Source organism: Oncorhynchus tshawytscha, linkage group LG19 (genome assembly GCF_018296145.1).
Source record: "Oncorhynchus tshawytscha isolate Ot180627B linkage group LG19, Otsh_v2.0, whole genome shotgun sequence".
NCBI classification, from domain to species: Eukaryota; Metazoa; Chordata; class Actinopteri; order Salmoniformes; family Salmonidae; genus Oncorhynchus; species Oncorhynchus tshawytscha.
This window is the reverse complement of record NC_056447.1, coordinates 26,228,800-26,255,602: the sequence shown is the minus strand read 5'-3', so window position 1 is coordinate 26,255,602 and position 26,803 is coordinate 26,228,800. Positions and strand designations below refer to the sequence as shown.

General features: G+C 39.6%; 2 protein-coding genes across 2 annotated transcripts; both read right to left on the bottom strand.

Moving 5' to 3' along the window:
- Positions 1 to 1,477: 1,477 nt before the first annotated feature.
- got2a (glutamic-oxaloacetic transaminase 2a, mitochondrial) lies at positions 1,478 to 8,180 on the bottom strand. Its single transcript, XM_024379426.2, has 10 exons — positions 7,979 to 8,180; positions 6,775 to 6,931; positions 6,458 to 6,586; positions 6,302 to 6,361; positions 5,805 to 5,966; positions 5,570 to 5,674; positions 3,694 to 3,844; positions 3,418 to 3,583; positions 3,182 to 3,332; positions 1,478 to 3,034 (listed from the first exon to the last, which is right to left on the bottom strand). The coding sequence occupies exons 1-10, from the start codon at positions 8,056 to 8,058 to the stop codon at positions 2,912 to 2,914; spliced, it is 1,284 nt and encodes a 427-aa protein (XP_024235194.1). The 5' UTR covers positions 8,059 to 8,180; the 3' UTR covers positions 1,478 to 2,911.
- Positions 8,181 to 13,182: 5,002 nt separating this feature from the next.
- Positions 13,183 to 26,298, bottom strand: LOC112218548 (calretinin). Its single transcript, XM_024379425.2, has 11 exons — positions 26,106 to 26,298; positions 22,605 to 22,681; positions 21,441 to 21,530; positions 21,072 to 21,152; positions 19,903 to 19,959; positions 19,218 to 19,295; positions 16,830 to 16,885; positions 16,674 to 16,713; positions 16,429 to 16,482; positions 13,937 to 14,008; positions 13,183 to 13,807 (listed from the first exon to the last, which is right to left on the bottom strand). The coding sequence occupies exons 1-11, from the start codon at positions 26,197 to 26,199 to the stop codon at positions 13,691 to 13,693; spliced, it is 816 nt and encodes a 271-aa protein (XP_024235193.1). The 5' UTR covers positions 26,200 to 26,298; the 3' UTR covers positions 13,183 to 13,690.
- Positions 26,299 to 26,803: the final 505 nt, after the last annotated feature.

The window sequence follows — 26,803 nt, the reverse complement described above, 5'->3', positions numbered from 1 at the left end:
ACAAGTACACATTTACCTCAACTACCACTATATCCCTGCACATTGATATGGTACTGGTACTGACCTTGTACATAGTGTATATTCTTGTGTTTTATTTCTCGTGTGTTTAAAAAAAATCAGACATAGTATTGATTCCGTATTTTTTAAATTAAAGGTCCTATTCTGGATGTTTTATTTACTAAAATTGATATTTAGCACTGCATCATTGAGGAAGAGTTTGTATGTCAGCATTTTTGTTGTACTATTATTTAAAAAAAAAAATTCTGCACCTCTTCAACTATTGACTTTTTAACAACTGCTACCAGTTTAGCACCACAACATTTACAACAAAGACAAGATATAGCTAGTAAAATAAATACAAGTGTGTAAAAAATATAAGGGGTCATGTCATGCTGAAACCCTTTACAGCTTGGCCAATTCTATTTTTAATTTTTAAATCATCTTATTTAATGATTTGATCTATAACAATGCCACACCGTAGACTTGGATAGACAAAGCATCATTATGTCTGTCCCATTATGGCATCTGCGCAGCGCTGAAGATATGTATAACTAACCAAGATAATTAATCTATCGTTTACACTGGGAGCAAATTAAGTATAGTCGGCAGACCAGCAAGGAGGTTGGCAAAGCCAAGCACGAGCTAGTGAGATCCCATTGGCAAGTAGCAAGTATTTGCATATTTCCGTAACGTAATGCCTCCTCTGTTCTCAATTTTACCTTGCACCCCTAAACAGAAAAAAATGACAAAACATTGTAAATGGATGCTTCAGCTTTATAGCATATGTGACTTGTCTGTGTTTCCCCTTCTGTCTGTGCAGCGCCATTGAGCCCTCCATTTTAAAGTAGTATATTTTCTTCTACAACTTCTGAGTTGGCAAACAAACTGAAAGGGTGCACACTGCCATCTAGTGTGTTGTTTGAACAGGTATAAAGCAAAGTTTGCCGATTTACTGCCACCTGCAGTCATAGAATGTTTCCTCATGAGTATAATTTATTTGCTGATCTGTATGGAATTATGTGAGCCTTAACGCATAGGAAGTCCCATCCAGTTTACTACTTCAAAATGGTTAAAGTCCTCAATGGCGCTGACCATTATAAAATAAGCTTTTGGGCACTAGAGTTGTCTATTGGCCACAGTGGGCCAGAGATAATGATAATATGAACTATCCAAAAAGGCCACTAGATCTCATGATACATTTCATAAAATGCTGGTAGTTTACTAGTAAACTTTGAAAGTTACCAGTAAAATACCCTCCCTTTGCAACCCTACTCAAGGTATTTCTACCTAACATTTCCAGTGCTCTGCAAGCACTGAAGAGGAGAGTGTCCGTGTCGGTAAGTTGTAGGACTTTCTTGAATTAAAACCATTTTTTGCACTTTATCCTTTCCCTGTTGCCTTACCGATCTTTTTAATAATACAGTTGACATTGTTAGTGCTTGAGTCATTGCTCAAAACTAAGAAACTGACATTTACAAACTGTGCAACCATCTTTATTTTAGTGACAAACACTGGTCAGACATAAATAATGAAATGAAGCTGACTCAAATCTGAGAAACTCAGAACATTATAGTACACATAAATCATGATCAGATTATTTCAGAGAATTGAGTACCATTCAAAAGAACATCAGATTAATTTGAATAGTGACATTGGGCAGAAAAAGATGACCGTTCCAGTAGTTAAAAATCAGTGTCTAATTAGAACAAGCAAATGTCTCGACCAAAAGAAAGGAGTTCCAACTCCTGGGACCACATGGGGCCAGAGATCTGCAACCTCAACAGAGCAGGTGACTGAAAGGGTAAAACTTCTGACATGCTTTAGAATGTTTGGGGCCCTGCAGTCCATAATCTACAAGGTGGAACCCACCAGTAATCTTTCACAACACAAAGTAAAAGCCATAAGTCAGTGGTTGGCTTGAGGGCAAGTCTGTGTTAGAGGTTGGCTGGACTCTGCTTTCCATGGCCCATCAGAAATGTACACCACTCAAAGTCAGAGGGCAATCTTAAGGTGCATTACATTTGACTTTCAATGAAGGTGAAGCACATGAGGGGGCATGTGTACAAGGCAATGTGCAAGTAGCAAAACTCCCTTCATTCTCCTGAAATTGAGTCAAAACAGTTCATACATTATACAGCCCATAGATAAACATAGTTCAATTAAATGGTACATCATTAGTGGGAGATGTGGCAGTTGATTGGCAGATGGTGGTCATCTGTTACAATAAATTACAACAGCAGAATAACATCCTTAGCACACATTGTGGCCAGTTGATAATCACAATCGTTGACTCCATGCAGCACATATCATCCCTCATAAAACAAGTGCCATGACTCCACTAGAATTACCTAGGCAGGTTCCACTGACAAAAGTTTTTCAGCACCTGATATCTTTTGGAAAGAAACTTTGTAAGATAATCATTAGTAATTCAGAGACGCATATTTCAATACAATTACCTGAAATAATTGTCTTAATACTTATTACTTTGGTTTCCATGTTACAACCAACAGTTGAGCACAGTTCTTTTAGAAACAGGGTGTGTTCAAACTAAATGAGAGGACTTGCTGCAATAGACATGATTCTAAACTTGTGCTTTCATTGGGAAGTGTGATCTATAAGATATTTTGATGTGAGGGGGGATCAAAAAGATTCAAGAGTTCCTTGATTTTTTCCCCCCCAGGGAACCCACAATTTTTCCAGGGGACTCACAATTAAAAGCCTAGTTAGATAGTACAACATACAATATCTAGACAATGACAACAGAAATAACCCTATGGTATCTTTACTTGAGTATTTCCCAAAGGAAAGCTGAGGAGCGAGTTAATTTTCATAAGGACGTATTTTTCTTGTCTGACTCTACCGCCCCTCTGTCCTGATGGTGACTATGGTGTGTGACTCCTGGTCGACCATTTCACTTGGTCACTGCATGGATACCTTGTGCAAGGTAACCCACGTTGCCAGAGGTGACACCAGCCATGGAGATACGCCCATCCTTTGTCATGTAGATGGAGAACTCCTTCGTAAGACGCTCCACCTGCACAAGTTGAAATACAGTTATACTCATGACTCATCTGATACTTATAGTATAGTCAATGTTTCATTTGATGACTCCTTTACAAGTAAGTGACCCGATGGAAATCACATACTATAGTATAAGACCGTGTAGAGACAGTTACATTACCTGTTCAGGCTTCAGCCCTGTAAAGCAGAACATGCCAATCTGGTCAATGACGTGCTTCCAGTTCCGAGTGGAGCCCTCCTTCTTCAGGTTGGCCACCAGTAGCTCCCTCATTGTGATGATGCGGTTGGCCATACCATGCACCTCCCCAAGCCTAGAGAGAACAGTCGTGACTCAACTGGGCCCATATTTATTGCTGCGAGACAATTGAAGCACGACACTGGATGACTGTTACTCACCACTCTTTGTACAGGTCTGGTGTATTGAGGATGGTGGCAGCAATGCGTGCCCCATTCATGGGAGGGTTGGAGTAGATGGGCCGAATGAGGATCTTCAGCTGGGACTCCACACGCTTGGCCTCCTCAGCATCCTTACACACAACAGTGAAGCCCCCAACACGCTCACCTGAGGACACCACCACACAAGGTATGTTGCTTAGCTTAAATAAACACTAAATAATTTGGTCCCCCCCAACATTATACTCAAACATGACCAGTCTGATTCTCATTACTCACCATAGAGACCCATGTTCTTAGCAAAAGACTGAGAAAGCACAATGTTGTGGCCTTGCTCAATAAAATAACGCACAGCCCAGGCATCACGGTCAATATCACCACTGGCAAAGCCCTGGTAGGCCATGTCAAAGAACACCAGGAGGTTCCTTTTCTGGAATAAAGAAAATTATAAGAGAACGTGTTATATATTTTGGTTGCCAGATCGAATTACAGTGCCTTGCGAAAGTATTCGGCCCCTTTGAACTTTGCGACCTTTTGCCACATTTCAGGCTTCAAACATAAAGATATAAAACTGTATTTTTTTGTGAAGAATCAACAACAAGTGGGACAGAATCATGAAGTGGAACGACATTTATTGGATATTTCAAACTTTTTTAACAAATCAAAAACTGAAAAATTGGGTGTGCAAAATTATTCAGTCCCCTTAAGTTAATACTTTGTAGCGCCACCTTTTGCTGCGATTACAGCTGTAAGTCGCTTGGGGTATGTCTATCAGTTGTCTATCAGTTTTGCACATCAAGAGACTGAAATTTTTTCCCATTCTTCCTTGAAAAACAGCTCGAGCTCAGTGAGGTTGGATGGAGAGCATTTGTGAACAGCAGTTTTCAGTTCTTTCCACAGATTCTCGATTGGATTCAGGTCTAGACTTTGACTTGGCCATTCTAACACCTGGATATGTTTATTTTTGAACCATTCCATTGTAGATTTTGCTTTATGTTTTGGATCATTGTCTTGTTGGAAGACAAATCTCCGTCCCAGTCTCAGGTCTTTTTCAGACTCCATCAGGTTTCTGCCAGAATGGTCCTGTATTTGGCTCCATCCATCTTCCCATCAATTTTAACCATCTTCCCTGTCCCTGCTGAAGAAAAGCAGGCCCAAACCATGATGCTGCCACCACCATGTTTGACAGTGGGGATGGTGTGTTCAGGGTGATGAGCTGTGTTGCTTTTACACCAAACATAACATTTTGCATTGTTGCCAAAAAGTTCAATTTTGGTTTCATCTGACCAGAGCACCTTCTTCCACATGTTTGGTGTGTCTCCCAGGTGGCTTGTGGCAAACTTTAAACAACACTTTTTATGGATATCTTTAAGAAATGGCTTTCTTCTTGCCACTATTCCATAAAGGCCAGATTTGTGCAATATACGACTGATTGTTGTCCTATGGACAGTCTCCCACCTCAGCAGTTCATCCAGAGTGATCATGGGCCTCTTGGCTGCATCTCTGATCAGTCTTCTCCTTGTATGAGCTGAAAGTTTAGAGGGACGGCCAGGTCTTGGTAGATTTGCAGTGGTCTGATACTCCTTCCATTTCAATATTATCGCTTGCACAGTGCTCCTTGGGATGTTTAAAGCTTGGGAAATCTTTTTGTATCCAAATCCGGCTTTAAACTTCTTCACAACAGTATCTCGGACCTGCCTGGTGTGTTCCTTGTTCTTCATGATGCTCTCTGCGCTTTTAACGGACCTCTGAGACTATCACAGTGCAGGTGCATTTATACGGAGACTTGATTACACACAGGTGGATTGTATTTATCATTAGTCATTTAGGTCAACATTGGATCATTCAGAGATCCTCACTGAACTTCTGGAGAGAGTTTGCTGCACTGAAAGTAAAGGGGCTGAATAATTTTGCACGCCCAATTTTTCAGTTTTTGATTTGTTAAAAAAGTTTGAAATATCCAATAAATGTCGTTCCACTTCATGATTGTGTCCCACTTGTCGTTGATTCTTCACAAAAAAATACAGTTTTATATCTTTATGTTTGAAGCCTGAAATGTGGCAAAAGGTCGCAAAGTTCAAGGGGGCCGAATACTTTCGCAAGGCACTGTAGGTGTCAGAGGGCTACCGAGAACTTTATATTCAGCTGTGTTAACCTTCACTAGGTCAGCAATCTCCTTCCACTGCTCTGGCCGAGGGTCCACTCCTGTGGGGTTGTGGGCACAGGCATGAAGCATTATGACACTCTTCTCAGGGATTTTCTGAATAAGAGGAAACAGTAACACTTTAAAAAAAAGATCTATAATACATAGACATACAATTATCTAGTAGTTGATTGTACTTTCTGTACACATTGACAGGGGGAGATTAGGCTTCTGTGCCATGACTTACAGAGATGTCATTCAGGGCTCCCTGGAAGTCAAAGCCACAGGTCTTTGGGTCATAATAGGTGTATGCCTTCAGTTGCATCCCAGCGTCTCTGAAGATGGGTGTATGGTTCCCCCAGGAGGGTTTGGGCAGGTACACGTCCCTGGCTTCTGTATGGAAACGGGACTGAGACGGGTGGAAGAATGAAGAAAGTAGGGAAAAGAGACGTTCATTAATAAGCCTGTGCCGATGCAAAGTTTGCGCCGTCATTCTGTTCCCACAAACGATCATTCTGTTACCAAACTTAGCATCTGCAATGTTCTTCAAGTAAATTTGTTTGTACAATTTTCTGTGGAAATTGTTAAAAGTTTTCCTTGTGCATAGAGTTGTATGGTTTGTTTAACTTTACAATCATTGGTTTTTCCTTAACATACATTTTAAAGTGTACAATCTGAGTCTCAGCATCACTGTTACCATGGAACTACCCATATGTAAAAAGGCAAAAGGATCAGGGCTCTTACCAGGAAGTTGGCTCCGATTCTCAAAGACCCAGTTCCAGAAATAGTTTGGACAGTGATGTTCTGTGAACAGGGAATAAACAAACTGTCAAAAATAAGGCTTCTAAATCTGTGCTGTGGAATCAGGATGTCTGAGGTTCCAGGAAAGGCTTGACTTACCCTGCCACTCTTGATAACCTCATTGTCGTCTCCCAAAGCCAGCTTGGCGCATGCCTTGGTAAAGTCCCCCAGACCGCCAATAGCCAGGTATTCTTTGTCCAGCTTCTTTGCAGCAATCTGAGCTTCAGCCTAAGTATACACAGGGTCAAAGTCAAGCCAAGGTGTTTAGTTAAGTCTGTTCTCAGTGTCAAGGTGATTAGACAGCTAGGCTGATGTCTGTTTAACTTCTAATCTCTTGTGAAAGTTGGGAGTTTCTCGTGTTATGATGGATATGATGAGATTATTTATCATAAACATTAAGCAGTGATTGAACACACCTTGCGAACACAGCTGAGGACATATGGCTTGCCCTGGTCATCACGGTATGCTCCTACACCCAGGTTAATCTTCTTGGGGTTGGTGTCCCGCTTGTAGGCCTCCGACACCCCCAGGATGGGGTCAGGGGGACCCATCTGCACCTCGGACCACCATGAGCTGAAAAAGTCAGGGAGGGAGATTGAGACATCCAGTAGAAGATAGACAGTAAATCACAGACTTGCATCAACTCGATTTACACCCAATTACATTGTCTGATACCTTTGCACTAAGGAGGATTCAATCCAAATTAGGTGATGGTAATCCCCTAATAATCTCAATTTGATTAGGCTGAAGTCTGCTTCCACACACAGAAATACTCATACTGGATAGTCTGTGTGGCAGCATCAACAACCAACCACTAATGTTGCAAGGGTGACATTCAGTAATCCTGCAATATTTCTGCCCATAGGCTTACAACATTTATTGCGTCAATTAAACGTAATTTCATGGGCCTATCTAGCATCTTTCAGTGGGCAGCCAGTCACCAGCAGTACAGTAATGAAACATGCTTGACCAGTCATGTGGAGGGTGAACATCACTAGCTAGGAAGGCAAGCCAACTAGTTTCTAGCGTTTTGTGATTTTAGCACAGTCATATACATCTGTGTGTAGAAAGCTAACAAGGCTGTTTCAACTCATCCAAGTTCTTGCTCTTTTGCCAGCTCTACTATAATCATAAGAAATAATATTAAGTATTGACACTTCATGTATGGCGATCAGCTAACCACTTTACGTTACCTGCTAAAACACATCACTGGATCCTAGTTACCTTGACATCGTTACCTTTACATTTATCCAGTCACTGAACAACCTTGGTTTGTTGTGAGGTTGCAAATAGCCAACCAGCTTCACAAGGCATAATGAAATCCGCTATAATATTGGCAAGGTAGATGGTTAGACTAACATGATAACTACATGAACATGGCTGTGAAAACTAGCTAGCTAGCTAGCTAACATGCTAGCAGTTCATATGTCTTGAGTTGGCCAGCTACAGCAGCCTGCTCCTTTTGAGGGGAAAGTCAAAGGGTCGTCTGCTAGCTAGCTAGAACTAGTATGCTTGCTAGCTCTGCACTAGTTGTCTATTGTTTTCAGCCTAGCTGGCCAGCTGACTAGTCAATAAAACAACAATAAAGCAGTAACGTTACTCTAAGAGCAAATTATTTACCTGGCACGAATGGAGAGGATACCCAATGGAGGGTGAAGTCCGACGGTAGAAATTATCTTGCTAGATTTCAACAGGGCCATTGCTGATATTCGAGACGACACGCACGGAAAGTTGTCTCCTGAGTTCTCCCACACTGGACTAGCTAGTTGAAGTAGCTGTCAAAACCCGCACACCCCCACATGCTCCGCAGCGCAGACTGGTCTCATAGACTAGACGTAATATAGTAAACGCACCCCCACATGCTCCGCAGCGCAGACTGGTCTCATAGACTAGACGTAATATAGTAAACGTACATCCGGGACCTTCAAATTAGACTGATATTGTATGTTACGTTTGGTATGGTTAAATAATACAATCCAGGATTCCATTAAACCTTTTTATGTGAATAAAGTACATGTCGGATAAAACATGTATTGACAGGCCTGATGGAAATAGAACATCTTCGGTAAACTTGCAACAAAACAAAATATTCTAAATAATGTGGGATCTTTTTGTGTCTGTAATATTAATTACGCGAGAAATGTTGGTGGAAATGTTTTATGTGCAAATAGTTATATAATAACCATCATATCAAAGTAAACTTGGAGTCATGTGATGTTGTGTGGTCCTCCGACTACGACTCATCTGGAAAGCATGCATTATGCCATGTTCAAAACAACTGGGAACTGTGAACCTGGATCTGGATAATCTCCGACTTCCAACTTCAGCGCATTCAAAACAACTGGGAACTCGAGAAAAAAAAAACTCGGACAGGTAAATTTGTTTTGAAAGGTCATCCAACTCGGAATTCAATGGCGGGATCTCATGCCTCTTTCTAGAGCTCTGGCTTTCTGACCTGAAGATTACTGAGTTCATGATTCAACCAACATTTTTTCAGAGTTTCCAGTTGTTGAAAGCACCATTAGGCTACAGATTAAATAAAATATGATGAACTTCACAGGTGGTGAAAGTGCAAGGTGATGAGCTTGATGCTCCTTTACAATAAATATTGAGGGTCTTATTCTGGTGGCATGATAATCGATGCTTGACTGCTTTTTGAAAAATACAAATAATCTATCTCTTTTGTCCATAATAATCTCATCATGTAGGCTATACGTGTGCTCTAGCCAACAACATGCAGATGGTGCTGTTGGCTAGAGCACTCATGCCTAAACCAGAGTGGGCACACTTGCTATGTAATGTATTATTTTTACATGAGAAAACCATCAGTTGAAAATGCGATGGAAACTCATTTAACTTGTGGTTTTTATTTGGTACATGAGTCAATTTGACGGAAACACATCTCTTGTGGGGAAATGTTTTTATGCAGATTTTAGAATATTCGCATGAATATCTGTCACCAATTGGATGGAAACCTAGCAATAGAAGGTTACTGAAAGCAAAAACAAAAATAAGGTGGCTGGTCGGGCTGGATAGGTGTGCGTATAATGTGAATGTCTAGCAATCCAAATATTTAATGTTGGAATCTCATCACAGACATCTTTAGCTACTTTGCAACTACTTAGCTTGTTAGCTAACCCTTCCCCTAATCCTAACCTTAAGCCTTTAACTAATTCCTAACCTTAACCCTAACCTTAACACCTAACCCTTAGTGCTAGCTAGCATTAGTGTTAGCCACAACAATTTGGAATTCGTAACATATCATACGTTTTGTACATTCCTAACATATTGTACTTTTAGCAAATTAGTATCATATTGTATGAATTGCAATTCGTAACATATAATATAAAATGGATGATGGACATCAACAAATGAATACATAGCATATGAAATGTTCATGTCATACTAAATGGAGTGTCTAGGATTTACATGCAGAATAATACGAAATGCTCTGAGACCAAGGATGATGCACAAACACAAACATAATTTCAGCTGAATGCATGCAGTTGTGCAACTGGCTAGGTATCTCCTTTCCCTTCCCTAAAGGAGTGTCTCGGATTTACGTACAGAATAATACGAAATGCTGAGACCACGTTGCAGATGCAGCGCCTTGAAGAAGTGTTCAGTCTGAGTGCACTGCAGGTTCAGGAGTAGCATGCAATATACAGTATTGGCCACTTGGAGGCAAAACAACATCATTGTACTTTATCAGAAGATTTCACAGTCAAATATATATATTTTTATGCTATTGTATTTATTATTTATCAGCCCATCATGTAGGCTATACGTGTAATTACTTTAAATGTTGACATCTTAAATAAGTTGATAATCATCTCTTTATTGTCATTAAAGTTCACGTTCAAAGATTGAGTAGGCGATACAGAGCACAGCCCCACTGGAAATCAAGCACAGCCCCACTGGAAATCAAGAACAGCCCCCCTGGAAATCAAGCACAGCCTTACCTGGAATGCTTTATTTGTTGGATGCATTCACTAAAAGTGTTACCATTGAAAATAATTTTTTTACCAATGCATGGAAATTATTACTGTATCTTACCATGTCTGGTATTTGCACAGTGTCTTTTAGTGCTTTCTCACTCCATTTTACCAAAAGAAATCCTTATGTTCAAGAATATTAGATGCAATATTAGTGCATAGTTTATAACTATGAAATAGTTGTGTGTGAATGTTTGTAAATGCAATAAATGTAAAGAGTCCCTCAATTCACGGAAGAGATGTTTGGAGGACTTTTTTATGCCTGAGCGATGACATTGCAGATTCAATTTGCATGCAGGAAGGCATGCAAATTGCAGGCAGGAAGTGCATTCTGCTGTGTATAGCAAAAGTGAGGTGTGAGTGTAGCAAGAGTGATTGTACCTCTTACTCTGAGAAGCCTTGCCCTTTCTTCTCCCATCCATAATTCTAGCTCACCATCACTCTCACAAATTCCTCTCCTGACTTCTCCCCTTCTTAGTCTGCTTCTCCTCACTGATTCAAACAGCAAGTCTGTTGTAAAGGCTTGTAGGTCCCCTAGGACATGGACGCCATTTTAGTTTTGTCATCTATGATCTGTGTGGAAAATGAAATGGATCTTAGTATGAATAGTCATGGAAAAGCCCTGATACCACAATGAATGTGTAAACATAATCTATGTTGAGAGAATATACTGAATGTGTTGACAGTGGTATAATTGGATTTCTTTATTGCCTTTGTTGGGCACCATTATTATTTGGGATGTTGTATCTCAACACACAAGCAGTTACATATACAGGATCTTAATTTGAACTGTATTGTCACAGCAAAATAATCCTGCAGCAACAGGATTTGAACGTTTAAACTAGGGCAATTGAACTCTACCCTAGGAGGTCCGGAGCCTGCTGGTTTTCTGTTCCACCTGATAATTAATTGTACCCACCTGGTGTCCCAGGTTTAAATCAGTCCCAGGTTTGAGTTTGAGGGGTTTAAACCATAATATTTATTGATCAGTGGTTAGGATATTAGCTGGCCAAAAGTAGGCTACATCAAAAGTGAAACACTGTTAATATAACAGTGTGCTAATGTGGGTTTTCAGTGAATTTATGTAAATCATGAAGCTCATCTGCATTTTCTGCGCTGCAGGAACATTCTCAGAAATGAAAGAGTTACCAAATTAAGATCCTACATTTGCATGTGTTGGGATGGCCTAAGTCTTCCCAACATATTGCATGACATTGCATTATGGGTATGTGGGAGGATAGTCCCTTAGGACAAAGACTGGGTTTGCCTATGTGCATTCATCAAAGCTGCAGTGGGATGCTTAGAAATGCCTCTGTCATGTGCTGATGGCATGTTGGCAGTGTAAAAATAAAATGATTGACTTAATTTACAGTTTGTTAGTTGTCCTGTGTCGGTTCAGTGATTAAATGGCTCAGGCCTCAATCTTTTCCCAATATGGTTTTGTTTTAATTGGGCATTGCCTGCATCTGTCTACCAGCTTGCCTCTTCCCTCTACATCTGTAAATATTTCATTATTTTAAACCATCATGAAAGGTAGCATTTCAAACTTGTTTGTATTTCTCACAGGGAGGGCCATCTACAGTGATGTGCAGAGAGAGATTATTATCTACTGTATTGTACAGTGAAAAGCTCATTTGTAAACAAGCTCAGTATTTATGTCTTAGTCACCAGTATGCATTGGTGTTTGTGTGTGTGGTGCTCAGTGGATGTACTGTAGGGAATTTAGGCAGGGACATCCATTCAATCACTATTTAATTCTCAATAACTATATTTAAAGAGTTCATTAATAAAATACCACACCTTTCATAAACTATACTGTATGCATACATCATGAGAGTCATCTTCATATATGAAGCTGTTCTCACTTGTTCTCCTCTGCATGTGGCTGACATCTTGTCATCATATCAGTTAGTATTTAAGATCAGGACGGTGATTGCAGATTCAATGAAGCTAAAACATGTCTATTTGAATCTTAATGATATTTTAACATAATAGCATACAATAATATGTATCATAAAGTATTAATTTTGCTCCCTCTTTTCATTGACATTCCTACATGTGAAAACTATATGAAGATAAACCTGGTCATCATGAATTTGGAATACCTCTTTGCAAAGGAGACCTTGATGGGAGGTGCACACGCAGACAGTAAACTGAGGCAGCACTCTGACTAAATATAGACTAATATGGTTAGGGAGTGAGGGATTTGTATCTCACGCACGTTTCTCTATTTGCAACAAGTCTTTGTTAATATGCATCTTATAGAAATTACTACAACATAACACAAATGCTCATCTCTGTGCATTGCACAATGGATGAAAAAGACAGTCTTTTCTTGCAAAAAAACCTAAACATGAAAATAGTAATGATTCATTGATAGGTATTTCTACAAGTTTGGCTGTGCGAGAGGGAAGTTTGACTGCTGAATTATTGAGCTCGTTTTAAAAGAATCTGCACACAATTAGAGGGGATTTTCCTGGAAATATGTCCTACTTCAGAAATACCTATACAAGGAATTTAGGACTTGATGGAGGTATTCTCTTATAATGATTTTTTTTAAAAGTGTTTCTGTGTGTGGTCGCAGTACCGTGCACTGTTATCTGGTTTGACAGTAGGGCTCTCCTTATTTTATACCCACTCTCCACCCACTTCATCTCTATAAATACTAATTGATACTAACATAAAACAGAGGGCATCTTAAAGTGTTTTTCCAAGACACTTTCTTTCAAAGCAGCATGTCAATATTCAATTGAATGGATTATAAATTCAAATTACAAGGAGGGGTAGCAAACGAGGTGAACACAATGTGAAAGTCAAAATGAGAAAATCTTAATCGTAAGATATCTTTAATTAATGCTTTCGATAATATCCTCATTATAACAGTATCAGCCAGAAAACCCAACCTCAAAAATCTAAATGTAACAGGATAATAATTTAACGATGAAACACCAGATGAAACAGAGAAAAAAGAGAGGAGAAAAGTCAAACCAAACATTCAGAATAAATAATCCTATTATATTCATTTTCATTCCTCTCCTGTTCACATTGCAATCATAATTATCAGAAGTACCTTTATCATCTTTATTCATTTTGTTAAATGTAGAATTTGAGGGGCAACGTAATAGCTGGGTCAGTCTGCAGGGACGAGTGGGGACAGGGGATCTGAGGGAGAGCTGGTTTGTGCTTCTCAGTTGCACATTCATTCAAAACTCATGAAGGGAGTGACCGGCACATGCACCAGGTTACAGTCGCCAAGCAGCTGGTGGGTGGGTGTGATCTGGGGATGGGCAGATAAGGTCATGGAGGTCAAAAAACAGACAGCGATGGTTGTCAGGGTTCACAGCATGGGCTCCCTGCAGAGCACAATCTCCAGCTCGGAGCGGTACAACTTCCCTCCGTCCGACAGGGCCATGATGCTCTTCTTGTAGTCAATCAGGTTTTTGGTGTCCACCTCCTGAGAGAAAATTAGAGAAGACAAGACACCAGTAACTATACAGGTGCTTCTGTAATGACACATTAAAATGATAAATTCAGCGTTATGTGGGAATGAGAGCTAAGCTTCAAACCTTCCATATTATCTCACCTTTTTGTTCTTTTCATAGAGGTCACGCAACAGAGCATCAAGCTCCTGCTCATCAATGTAGCCATTTCCATCCTGTAAGAAAGAGGTGTAAAATGTATCATATACCTGCATTAGAATTGTTCTCAATTCCATACTTTCAATGGAAGTTTTAAAAAGTACACTTCCCTTGACATTTCACTGATGAATAAAATATATGTACTGTATATGGCTGCTTTAGAGCAAAAGCTTGACATGTATAAGGAGATATTGTGGAGGGGAAGGGCCATGGTACTGAAGTTACAATGGTGGGGTGTTTCTTTGAGAAGGCAGGGAAACAGACTGTCTTGGTTGCGTGCTGTCAAACATTTTGTATTTTTCAAAGCTATGCACATTTTAATTTTGGCACTGTGAGCAATGTTAGTGTTCAGTTGACCTGCTCTTTCCTTTATTTTTACCCATAATTCCATAGCAGTGACAGCAGCTGCCAGTGATTCAGCTGCAGGGTGGAGGTTGAAACAAACGCTGAAATAATTATGCACGTAAATGTTAGCATTTGACACACATCATGTGTACATGGACTGCGTTTCATTTATAATTGAGTGTCTGCCCCAGTCCTCTCAGCAAGCATCTAGTCCAGACATAGGCACGCAAAAATCCCTCTGCTCTGCTGAAGCATTTCAATTTTACTCTCCATCCTCACTTTCCTTTCAGTCCACATTCCAAAACTTTCAGCATATTTTTCACAGGCTCTAACCTGTCACTCAGAGAGTCCGTGAGCTATTTGGATCCCTGCTAATAGTTGTCTTATAGATTGTAAGTACAATATTGTGAAACTATCGTACATGTAACCCTCAATAGAGAATAATGCATGCTCTTTTTAGAAAATGGAGCAACATACTTTAATTCAATAGAGAATAATGTATATGTAATAAAATATGTATCACAATGCTGACATGTAGCCGACAAAGCAATGACTACAAGAAATTAGCTGAGATACAGTGCCGGTTTTGAATTAGGCCAAATCAAATAGTCCATACATCACAATCAATTCTAGGCGTGTCAACAACACACAAGTGATACGAGTTGGCGTTTTACTTGTTTGAAGTCAGCTCCCTATCCACTACATGTCAAGCCAGATGTAATGCTATTAGCCTAAGACATTACTACATTCTACAACAGCAGTTTGATCCTGAAATCTGGCATCACCTGTCCACACATGATGGAATACATGTTCAACCAACACTCAAACAAGAATAGCAGGTGTACCAATCAAGCTTTACCTACCCGGATGAGCGGAAAGACCACTGATTTGCAGAGAGTGAAATCAGTCATAACAACAACTCAGAGTCATCCACCAAACCTGATTGAAAGTTAAATACTGTACCTACAGCCAGTGGAGTCCCACATTTTTAGCCTTTTTTGTTTTATTGAGTAAGGCAGCTCCAAAATGCAGATGTTTCAGCCTAGCTCAGTGCTTTCTGTGGTAGTGGAGCAAGCCAGCAGAAAAAAAGGAGCATTGCGCCGTGATTGGCTCAGTATTCTGTCACTCATGGGGACATTACGCAAATGCCTAGCTTCAGTCCTTAAGTAAGGGTAGACATCCAAAAAATCAGCCCTTTGGGTCCTAGCATAGAGTTCTATTACAAGTGACCTTCCAAGAAGGCTCAAGGTCATTGGCCACAGAACTTATGTCAAATCACGTTATATATGTACAGTAGCTTTGATTGGGCTGATCATGTCAACATCATACTTTCACAATCTTAGCTGGCAGTCATCATTGTGAATCAAGTCTACTGGCAAATCCTTTTTAATCCTTGTCAAATGAAGATAAATAATGCAGAGAAAATATAGATAAATCGTATTGGTGCTCATCGGCCATTGGACATAAACATTAGACAACAAGTTGGAAATCAACAATGAGTTGTTTGGAAGGAATTGGTGACAGTGGCTAACCGCAAGCATTGCAACTGGGAAGTCAGACTGGGAAAATACGTTTTGAATGGTCATCCAACTCGGAATTGTAAATCTTTTTCTTTGATGACAAAATTTGCCAACGAAGGACCACCGTGCACAACAAGATGAGTCCAAAAACGTTTTATATGCTGCTGCATAAATGATGTAATATACCAGGGAGATATGCAGCCATATCAGCAATGTTTTTTTTAAAAAGGCAGTAAACGAGGCTGAATGAACTGTTTCGCTGCCAGACAAGTCTCCGCTGATAGCCAGGTATAGCGGTGGTAAGGATTCACTTCATGATGCTGGAAAGAAAGCTCTGATGTTGAGGCAGCTTTATGTAGGACCTAAACATTTGTGGGCACCGCTTGTCACCGTTATAGTGCAATTAATGTATTGTTTAGTGTTGTGTTGTGTAGTGGCATTGCTGGCATGCAACTACAAATATTTGGGGGGGGAGTTTGCCCCACCAAGATTTACATGCTAAAATCGCCACTGCCTACAGTATATAGCAAACTGTACCCTTTTACAATATCCAATCACATATCTAAATGTACCTTGTCGTAGAATGCAAAGATAGCATTGAACTGCTCAGAGGTCAGTTTGATACCCTGTAAAACACATTTGGAAATAAAAACATATTATAACAGAGCAGCATGATGTTACTTAGATAGATTGTGCAAATTAATGATTGTGTTCTGAAATATCAAATGATCACATTGCTGGTATTTTTTCAGCCAAAATTACTGTGGAAAAGGGATTTGTTTGAAGGAACTGTCAATTCCTCTTGCACACTCCTCACCTGGAACTTCAGTAAGAAATTTTCCTTAACTGGGAGAAGCCTTAAAAGAGAAGAACAGAGAACAGAGAATCATTTCCATGAAACACTTGTTAGGAGTGTCGGATGCTGAAGGCACACATGAAATAGAAACATTTCTTCTCAGTTGCTGACAGTCACCTCGCCATTTCTGACAGGCCCAGCTTCCCATCTCCGTTTAGATCAAACATCTTGAGCTACAGAGAGAGAGCGAGAGAGAAAGACAGGGAGAGAGGGAGGGAGAGATAGATAGAGACATTAAAGCAAGGGGCCCTCACCAGTTGTGACAACAACATGTATTCTTTTTTATTCAGAATGCTACTCTGTTGTCAATCCGTTGTACATAGAAGTTGCTACTCAACACTAAGACTAAACAATACAGATTGGTTTTCTCCCAAGAGTATTTCAGGTCAAGCTTTAGGCCTTGAGGTTCAAACAGATGTTTGAACATCTGCTGTTGGAACACACAACCCGTAGGACATCATGAGTCCCACTCCCAACCACATGACACACCAGCATGATGGGACAAGGGATACATAGCTCCCCTGTTCACATATAAAGTATATTATACAATACCCACAGACAATGACCACAGATGTAGGATTTTCATTTGATCACTCTTTTGTTGCTGACAATTTTCCTGCACCGCAGGAAATGCAGATGAGAATCGTGATTTACATAAAGTCACTGAAAACCTGCACTAACACATGGATATATATTAACAGTTTTCCACTTTTCATTTGGCCTCATTTTGACCAGCTAATATCCTAACCACCAATCAAGCAACATTATGGACTAAATGTTCAATGTTCCACTCCTCTTTCTATTCTGGTTAGGGCTAGGTTGCTCTGTTCTGTGAAGGGAGTAGTACACAGCGTTGTACAAGATCTTCAGTTTCTTGGCAATTTCTCGCATGGAATAGCCTTCATTTCTCAGAACAAGAATAGACTGACAAGTTTCAGAAGAAAGTTCTTTGTTTCTGGCCATTTTGAGCCTGTAATCGAGCCCACAAATGCTGATGCTCCAGATACTCAACTAGTCTAAATAAGGCCCGTTTTATTGCTTCTTTAATCAGAACAATAGTTTTCAGCTGTGCTAACATAATTGCGAAATGGTTTTCTAATGATCAATTAACGTTTTAAAATTATAAACTTGGATTAGCTAACACAACGTGCGATTGGAACACAGGAGTGATGGTTGCTGATAACGGGTCTCTTTACCCCATAACAAATCGGCCGTTTCCTTCTACAATAGTCATTTACAACATTGACAACGTCTACACTGTATTTCTGATCAAATTGATGTTATTTAATGGACAAAAAATGTGCTTTTCTTTCAAAAACAAGGACATTTCTAAGTGACCCCAAACTTTTGAACGGTAGTGTACATGCGAGGATGTGGTCCATGTGGATCAATATACTCTAGAAGTGTCGTTATTCCCCTCACAGTTTTACATGACTTTTACCTTGTGATTCTATAATAGTTATATACTTTGGATGTGGTGGTGCTGGTTATTTCTCAGATAGGTCTGTGAGGAAGGCGTAGCCAAGGGAATTAGTTTGGGGTTGGAGGTGCAGGGACTGGGGAGATGCAGATCATTTTTTTTGCCTGGGCTGAAGAAGTCTATATCGGTCCGCTAATACAAGACTAGTAAAGGCCCAGTGCACTACTTTTGTGGAAAAAATTGAACTACATTTATTTGAGTGTTTACCAGCATTTGTATCTGAGCATCTGATCATTATCTGTACAAAACAGATAATCTGATAATACTTGTGAAATATAAAAATACTTGCTTGATATGTTTTCCAGTTTCTTGAAATACTGAAATGGTGTTTTCATTCCTTTTCAGTGAGTGCATATATTGTCATACTTTTTTTGCACTAGTCGGCTGCGGGAATAGAGCCCACAACCACAGCATTGCAAGCGCCATGCCCTACTAACTGAGTCACATCATCACAACCCACTTGATGTCTCAATGTACTCAATTACTGTATTGTGGATTGTTTTTCTTTAGTCTACAGGTACAAACCTAGATGACCAGCCTATGTACAATACAGTAATTTACATTTACAATAAGTGGTTTATAAGGATGGTAAATTAACACTGCACAAAAAGGGGTTGTTTTCCATGTTATTTCATCAAGAAAAGAAAAATATTGAATTTACTGTGACTGTATTGTATCTTTGCCCATAACTTTGTACCTTTTGATGTAAATGTTTGAGGACAGGGTTTTATTATTTCTGGATTCCATTAGAATGACAATGGCAGAGAAAGGGACAGGGCAACAACTCTTACAATTCCAACTATTGAATCCTGCAAGATACTGTTCTTAATTATACAACTACCTTTTTTTTTGCCAAAGCAGAGATGCTGAAAATGTTTTGTGCCTACAGCCATCTATATTAGTCTGCTAATACTAGTAACGGCCCAGTGCGCTACTTTTGTGAATAAAACAATGAATATGTATACTTTTACATGGATGAAGGGTTTGGGAATGGTACAGGAAGTGATGGTACTGAAAAGACTCACTATTGTCTGTGTGTACTCATGAAGCTTCTGGTCATCGTAGTGTCTGTTGGCTTTCTTCAGCAGGTCTGAGAGGAATCCCTGTGGAGTTGAGAAAGTTGAGTAAACTATAATTCCATAATAGGTCAACAAAAATCCTATGATCTTAGAGAGTCTGGCTCGTCTATACTTTAGCGCTGAGGCCCCAGTTATTGGTTTTCGTCAGTCATATAAGTATTGGCTTACGCAGAGTTGGAAGTGTCACATACATTCTCAGATCCTTCATTGACAGAAAGGACCATTCTATCTATCACTACCAGCCTGTGTTACAGTAACACCTGCAGTTCCCTGCAGATAAGACAGCAGAAAACGCTTTAGAAATGAATCAGTGTCAGACAACCGCCTAATGGATGGTATTTCAAGTCAGGATTTGTATAGTGTCCTTGTCTGACAGCCGTTGAGACGAGAGAAATTTGCATCGTCCCTATTTGCCTCACTGTATCAACACAACAACTATACCTGCAAATGTTTGGGTGTTGGTTTCTAAACCTTCATTTACATTGTAAAGTATAATAATGCATCTCCTTGCCATCTTATATCGAATGACAAGAAGAGTTAGGAGACATTGGTTGGAGCTTTAACATTGTTTGTACAAAATACACACTGTAAACATGTCTTACATTGATGGTTAACAAGTGAGGAATCATACCTTCAGTTCATTAGCTTCAATGTACCCACTGCGATCTGTATCGTATCGTCGCCAAGCCTATATATGCAAACACAAAGTCACACACATTAGAAATGAAAAAAAAAAATAGACATACAGCCAATCACTTGCTCCCACGGTAGTACCAATCACTTTGTAAAGTTGTCATCTCATTCCTCCACTCACACTCAAACACCCCCATATCCAGTGTCCTTTAACACCGAAGCAATCAAACTGCATTATATTAATGGGATTGCATGTGACATTCATGAATTACTCTCTGGAGGGGCAGAGATCACTTTCAAAAGGAGAGGAAGAGCACACAAAAAAATCATATCCAATTTATGTGGCTGGTAATTGTTAGTTTTTTCTTCCCGTAATCACACTAGGGTTTTCATTATACTTTCCAGATTTCTAAATCCTATCTCCCACACATTGTGAGAGGGCAAGGAGAGAGAAATGCATTTTAATTAATGTTTTAATCTAGCAGCTGTCCCTGTTTCCAGAAAGGGCTCTTATCAAAGATAGATGCCCTCCCTCTCCAGGTCTGTTGAGAATTACAGCCGCACATCTATAATATATGATTCTGAAAATAGAAGTTTGTACTTCCTCATTCAATCCCTTTAAAAGTCTTCGCTACCACACCGGGTGATTAAAAAGCCTCATTTTCTCTTTCTCATGTAATTCTTCCTGCCCTTGACATAATAGGAGTGCAGTGGGTGACTGGATGGTCCCTCCTGGTATCACTGATAATCAAACTCTCTCCATTTACACTGTATGAGAACTAATCTGACAGAGCTGTCAAGTGTCTCTGAAATGTAATCTCCTTTACCAGTGAGTGATTGTGGTTTTTCTCTTGGCAGAGGACACACATGACAGAGAAAAATAACCTGTGAGTAGGATACTTTTTTTTTAGAGACTTTTCTCTCAAATGATGTATTACTTGCAGTGCAATTCCCTAATATGATTTGGGATAGGCAATGATTCCAAAATGTGGATAGTAGTGTGTTTTAATTGCTTTGTCTAATAGTTTTTTATTATTATTATTCTACCTTATTACAGTATCTCTGTATTTCCAATCCCACCAACACACATTATAAACAGCCTGTACGAGTCTTCACATTCTTACTCAAACTAAATTAATTCTCAAACCATCTATTTTCACCACTTACCGCCATGAACTCAGAACTGGATCCAACAAACTCTCTGAAGCAAAGCAGGAAGTTCTCCTCCGTGGGCAAAATCTGAGCCAGCTGGAGAAGGAGAGAAAGAGGGAAATGAATTAGGGGAAAAAAAGATAACCTTTGTTTCTCTGTGTTAGATTGTGTGAAAAATACTGTTTAATAATAGAATCGTATCTTTTCGACGAAGATTAGTCGAATGAAGCATAGATCATCGAGTCAATCAACAGTTTCAGAACACATCTACCAGTGTCTGATTATTTCTGCATTGATATGCAAACTGTCTGAGATCATTGGTAATAATTCTCACTAGCATAATCAAATCCTCATTGATCTGAAAATGAAAAAATGTCAGCTCACCTCTGACATCTCAATTCTCCCATCTGCGTTCTTGTCAAACTTCTGCATAAACTCCTTCATCTTCTCTCTGAAAGTGGAGTTTGATGGGTCCTATAACACATGCACAAATACACGCAAATATATGTTTGTCATGACACAAACATCAGTAAAGATCTGTTGTTATTTTTTTTTAACGCAAACCGTCCTCTCGTGTTATAGGACTGTGGTCACACACATTGTTGTGAAAGAGCTTGTTTTTTTATGTTAGGGGTTGTTACACTGGGCAGACAGAGAGATTGTCTCTCTAAAACAGACAAGCGTCTTCTACCCAGCTAAAGGGCTCATCATCTTTTAGTCACAGACTTTATGCAGCTACAGGGAGATGATATGTAACATGATTACTGATGCTCTCTGATTCCTGTGTTTTACACACACGAGATGTGGTGACACAAAGATTATTGCACTGACTCCTCCCAAGAAAGAGGATATCTTCCATCTGTGGGAGAACTCTCTGGAGAAATGTGTTGTTTTGATGTTGCTTAAATAATTAATTAGATCTTGATTGGACAAATCAGTCGCATTTTAATTACTGCCAGTCCTACACGGACTGGACAGCTTAGAGACATGAGTTCATATCAATAGGGCTTGTTCCGGAATTCAATGAACCACCTACCAGAAAAGGCCACAACCTTGATTAGTGAGAAGATGCCAACATATGACTGTTGGATTAAAGAACAAACAAAATACTATCTTTACTATTGTCAGTCAAATTTGGAAAGTTGGTGGTAGAATTACTTTGTACCTTTGCCTGTTAGCCTGTTAAAGGAAACTCACGTTACACCAATTACTATGTCCAATATGTGTTTGCATGAGGTTGTACTCCTTTGGTTTCACCTAATAAAACCCAAAACATATTTACTGTTGTATTTAATGACCAGAGCCATGACACTTTCATTGAAAGTGGTCAGTCAATCCAGCATTACAGGAAATAATGTTACAAAATGGTATTGGATTCAGTACTGTGAAAAATTCCACATAGACCCATCAGAGACAGAATAGGCCTGTGACATACACTACGTAATGTATGTAGGCAGTAGTTATGTAAACATAGATACTGTATAAACATTGCTATGACATGTTTGATTGAATTGAGCCCTAGTCAAGGCCCAGGGATCATTCCCTTACCACTCCGGCCCCTCTCCGTGCAATCTCCAACTCCCTGAAGAAGTTCTCCAGTTCCTTGCCCTCAATGTAGCCATTGCCTGCAGCAGAGGAAACAGGGATTTGACAAATCACCCCCAGACTATCTATCATACAGGCAGTGACTGTGAAGACATCAAATGTCCCCATGTAATGCATAGTAGTACCATTGTGAATGTGTGACTCTTGAGAAGTGAGATTGTACAAATTTGACAGCAAATTAGGGCAATGCTTCCCTGTTTTACAATAATACTCCAGAACTAAGTTTGTCTGGCTTGCTTGCTGGCTGATTGGATGGCTGGCTCAATGACTGACATAATAACTAACACATTTTTTGTCCAGATGGTTAGCATGCTGCAAGGCTGGCTCTGGCTGACGTGATTTGCGAGATAGCTTGCACTCAAACGTTGGAACCTGCTTAATTAAATCCCTTGAAGGGGTCTCCCAGTCTTGAAATGCACTGCTACTCTCTCTTTCTCTCTCTCTCCCTCTAATTGAGGCCTCCAAGGCCTTTTAAGTCCAGTTATTTGAAAAGACAATGGGGAAATTTCTGCCTGGCATGACAGTGTAAGAAATCGATGCAGGAATCCCAACTTCAAATAAATGTGCCTAGTTGCACCCTTGCCAGGATTATTTGGATGTCTATAAATAATGGTGAAGGAAACGCTAGAGCTTTAATCTTAATGTTGCTCAATCGAGGGAGACTTGTGAGATTATTATTATAGTGGCTTTTGACAAATACCAACAATGCCTTTCCTATCAGATTTAAATGTCTTTCAATTGCCTATGTATTCATTTGCCTGTGGATCCTAGTGACATTTGCACGGACCTGAGTACCGGAAGTCTCTGGGGAAGCACTCAGTTTGATATTTACCAGACAAACAAGTACATATCATTATGGGGAAAGCACATTTGCGTTTGATTACACAGAAAACATAACTTGCTCTATATAGAGCGGATGTAATTCTAGCAAAATCATCATGATGCAATTGTATTTTATTATCTCTTTATTGTATTGACATATAGGTTTGTATAATAGCTTTACATATGATTTAGTTTATCATTACATGTTAGTATGACCAATATGATCCAGTGGTTTTATATGCTCGTTGTCTATGAACTTTGTATGAACTTTGTATATGTGTTAATAAATCAAAAACAAGCTGTAGGTGTGCATGTATACTGCAGAGTAGGTTGTGTATGATGATGTGACATGTACACTAGCCCACAGTAGCCTATGTACTGCAGTCTCCAATTGTTTTTCAATGATCTACTCATTTACTTTTTTTCTATTTCATTGGAGAATTGCAAATAACAAATTACTCCTGCTTGTTATTTAAACAGTTGTGGCAATAGAATGTGGCCTACTGTGTTAGTTTCTGTCACATTTGTGGTCACAGACAATAGCCATCTCCAACATGATCTGACATAAGCTACCTATTTGTTATTAAATGTAAAGGTATCCCTCAGAAGGCCACAACTTAAGAGTAGCATACTGTTAGCATACTGTCATACAATCAGAATGCATTATGTGACTTGTTTTAGGCACATTTGACCTCTATGGCTTATCATCTCATTATGATCTTGAGTTAGCCTATACCATCAGCCATTTTGAGTTAGCCTATACCATCAGCCATTTTGAGTCGTTTTTGACACATAATTATATTATAGGCTTATGTGAATAACAAATCCTGATAAACATTGGCAATCATTATGATGTTATTTATCTCATACCCCCAAAAATGTATGAACTGTGAAAACAAATACCAGCTGATTGATAACAGGGACAAGACAGGGAAAAGCTACAATACTAGAAAACATTATCAAGGGACAACAACATGATCATGCCAAGTCTTTCAATGCATTATAACGGCATCATAAATTATGCATTACTGAAATGTCAATATCAGACAGACATTAGTCAGGTATCTCTCTGTGTGTTCTCTATAGGAAAATGTTCATCAACATCGTTGATTCGTCTAATAATTTCAGCACCATGGTCAGCGGCCAAATTGGTAGGTCAATCTCATGTTCTGGCCTAGCCTATTTGCACAAGAGCAGCAATTCACTGTGAACCATGTTCACATCCCTATGTCATGCTGTCTTTGCAGAAAATGCTTCATCCATAGAGACAGCGCAGTATAGGCCCTATTGGGTGGACCAACAGCACCAATCTCTGTTTGTGCTCAGAGAACTAAACACCCAGAGGGAACTAGTACAGTAATCCGAGAGACTCTTCGCGCCTAGAGTATTATCATTCCGCTTCAACAAATGGCCGGGACGGAATGTGCAGTAACACTATCAATAGGGGAAACCAATTATGCCTAGAGGATGCCCAAGGACAATGCGTGTGGAGGGGCGTGGGCTCGTTCGCTCGAATTGAGCCGAGAACTCGTCATTTTATAGCATGTAATAGGCTACTGAAAGTAGATAGTTGTCTGTCTCCTCTGAGTTGGGGTTTCATCTGTATAGTGAATTACATTAATATAATACTGGAATTCGATTGACAAACTCCCTCCTTACATTCTAGACGCACCTTTTTAAAGCAGGATTCCAACCATCAGTTATGATGCCTATGGAAACTCTTGAGTCTGTCCTGACATCATCCAGATGTGTTTATGTTTGTTTAATCGTGCTTTATAAAACAATACAGTGTATTAATATTATTACAATGTTTAAGTATTCAGTCAAGTTAGTGAATCCTACTTTTTTGATAGGCCTATACAAAAATGACGCTTATTGTGTGGTAAGGCTACATATACGTTTACAATGGACGACAGTGTACCACACGGCCATCGCTCCATTAGTTCACCGTGCACTAAGGTGCACTGAGGTATAACCTAGACTTCTGATGCCTTTTGATCGATAGACTGATCTACATTGTAATACTGATGTATTAGTTGTATCTGAGTGGGTTCTTCTAGTAACTAGTAACTAGTAAAAGACATGCATCCATACAACCAACCTTTTTAAATCAAATATTAAATGGATCAATTAATACACAAGTAGCCCATTCGAACCTTTCTAAAGATACATTATTTAGTGCCCACAATTAATTACATAAAAAAAAAATTCCAGAGTTATCCAGTTGCTTTTCTAACTGCCAAGAAAGTAAATGCACTAGAATGCTTATCCAGCATTTTTTGTCAAACACTTATTGTCTTGTCCAATCAAAATTCTAAGCATCCAGCAGTTTATAGCCCACGCCTTTCCCATCATGACCAAAGGTGAATTTCAGTTATGATATACAACACTTTTTAGACAAAGCTATCCCAATATCCAAGCCGCATCTTTGAAAATAAAAAAACGAAAAGTATGTGATATGTTCAATTTGTAAACTAAAATCTGTGATAGAGTATATGTAACCTAGTCTATTCGACATGTTAGCTTACATTTGTGTCTGCATTTGAAACAATGCCTCGTTCAAAAAAGTGCTGCGTTAAATTCAAGGTAACATTTTGGATAACTTTGCGCTCCGGTACTAACCGTCCGTATCGAAATGGTTCCAGATGTCGATGAACTGGGTGGCGCTCAATTCCGCCAGATGAAGGTGGGGAGGCTGCTGTGGTTTGTTTGCCATGTTCTCAACGACTTTTCCTCCTGTGCGCTAGAATATCCCCTGCGAACTTTTTATCTGTAGGACCACAATCCACACTGTAACCCCCCTGCGTGTTGCCAGAGCTTTTAAACCAAAGCAGAGACTGCAGTTCCCATGTAGCCACGCAGGTGGCGCAGTGACACCAAGTTCAACGCCCTCGCACCTCCATTCGTCTGCGTTCGCCTGCTGATGCGAGGAATCGCGCAAGGCACAGGGACTCACTGTTCCATGCGGAGAGGGACGTTCAATAGTCGGAATGCAGCCAATAACTTCAATGGACTGAACCGTCTGTTGCTGTTCAGGTTTGAGCTCTGCCATCAAGAACCAGATTTCTAGGCTATGTGGCTTAAATGATGTAAATCACAATGAGATGCGCAGGAATTGTCTAGCTCCATGAGCAAAACACTGCCGGTGTCATTTCCTTCCTTTATTTTCACTGTCAATTTGCATTCATGTAGAAGATGGGGATGGATTGGCATTGGATAGAGTGTTAATCCTTACTGTGTTTAAGTGTGTTCAATGGACTACATGGACACCTCTTAAATGTGTTTACAATCACAGTAAGAGACACTGGTCTCCAAGGAAC

Coding starts and splice junctions, on each gene's coding strand:
- got2a (XM_024379426.2), bottom strand. CDS start 8,058: ATGGCCCTGTTGAAATCTAGCAAGATAATTTCTACCGTCGGACTTCAC. Junction 5,967..6,301: donor GAATCGGAGCCAACTTCCTG/GTAAGAGCCCTG, acceptor CACCCGTCTCAG/TCCCGTTTCCATACAGAAGC. Junction 3,584..3,693: donor TAAGAACATGGGTCTCTATG/GTGAGTAATGAG, acceptor TGGTGTCCTCAG/GTGAGCGTGTTGGGGGCTTC.
- LOC112218548 (XM_024379425.2), bottom strand. CDS start 26,199: ATGGCAAACAAACCACAGCAGCCTCCCCACCTTCATCTGGCGGAATTG. Junction 22,682..26,105: donor GAACCATTTCGATACGGACG/GTTAGTACCGGA, acceptor CCTCTGCTGCAG/GCAATGGCTACATTGAGGGC. Junction 21,153..21,440: donor GGAGAATTGAGATGTCAGAG/GTGAGCTGACAT, acceptor CTCCTTCTCCAG/CTGGCTCAGATTTTGCCCAC.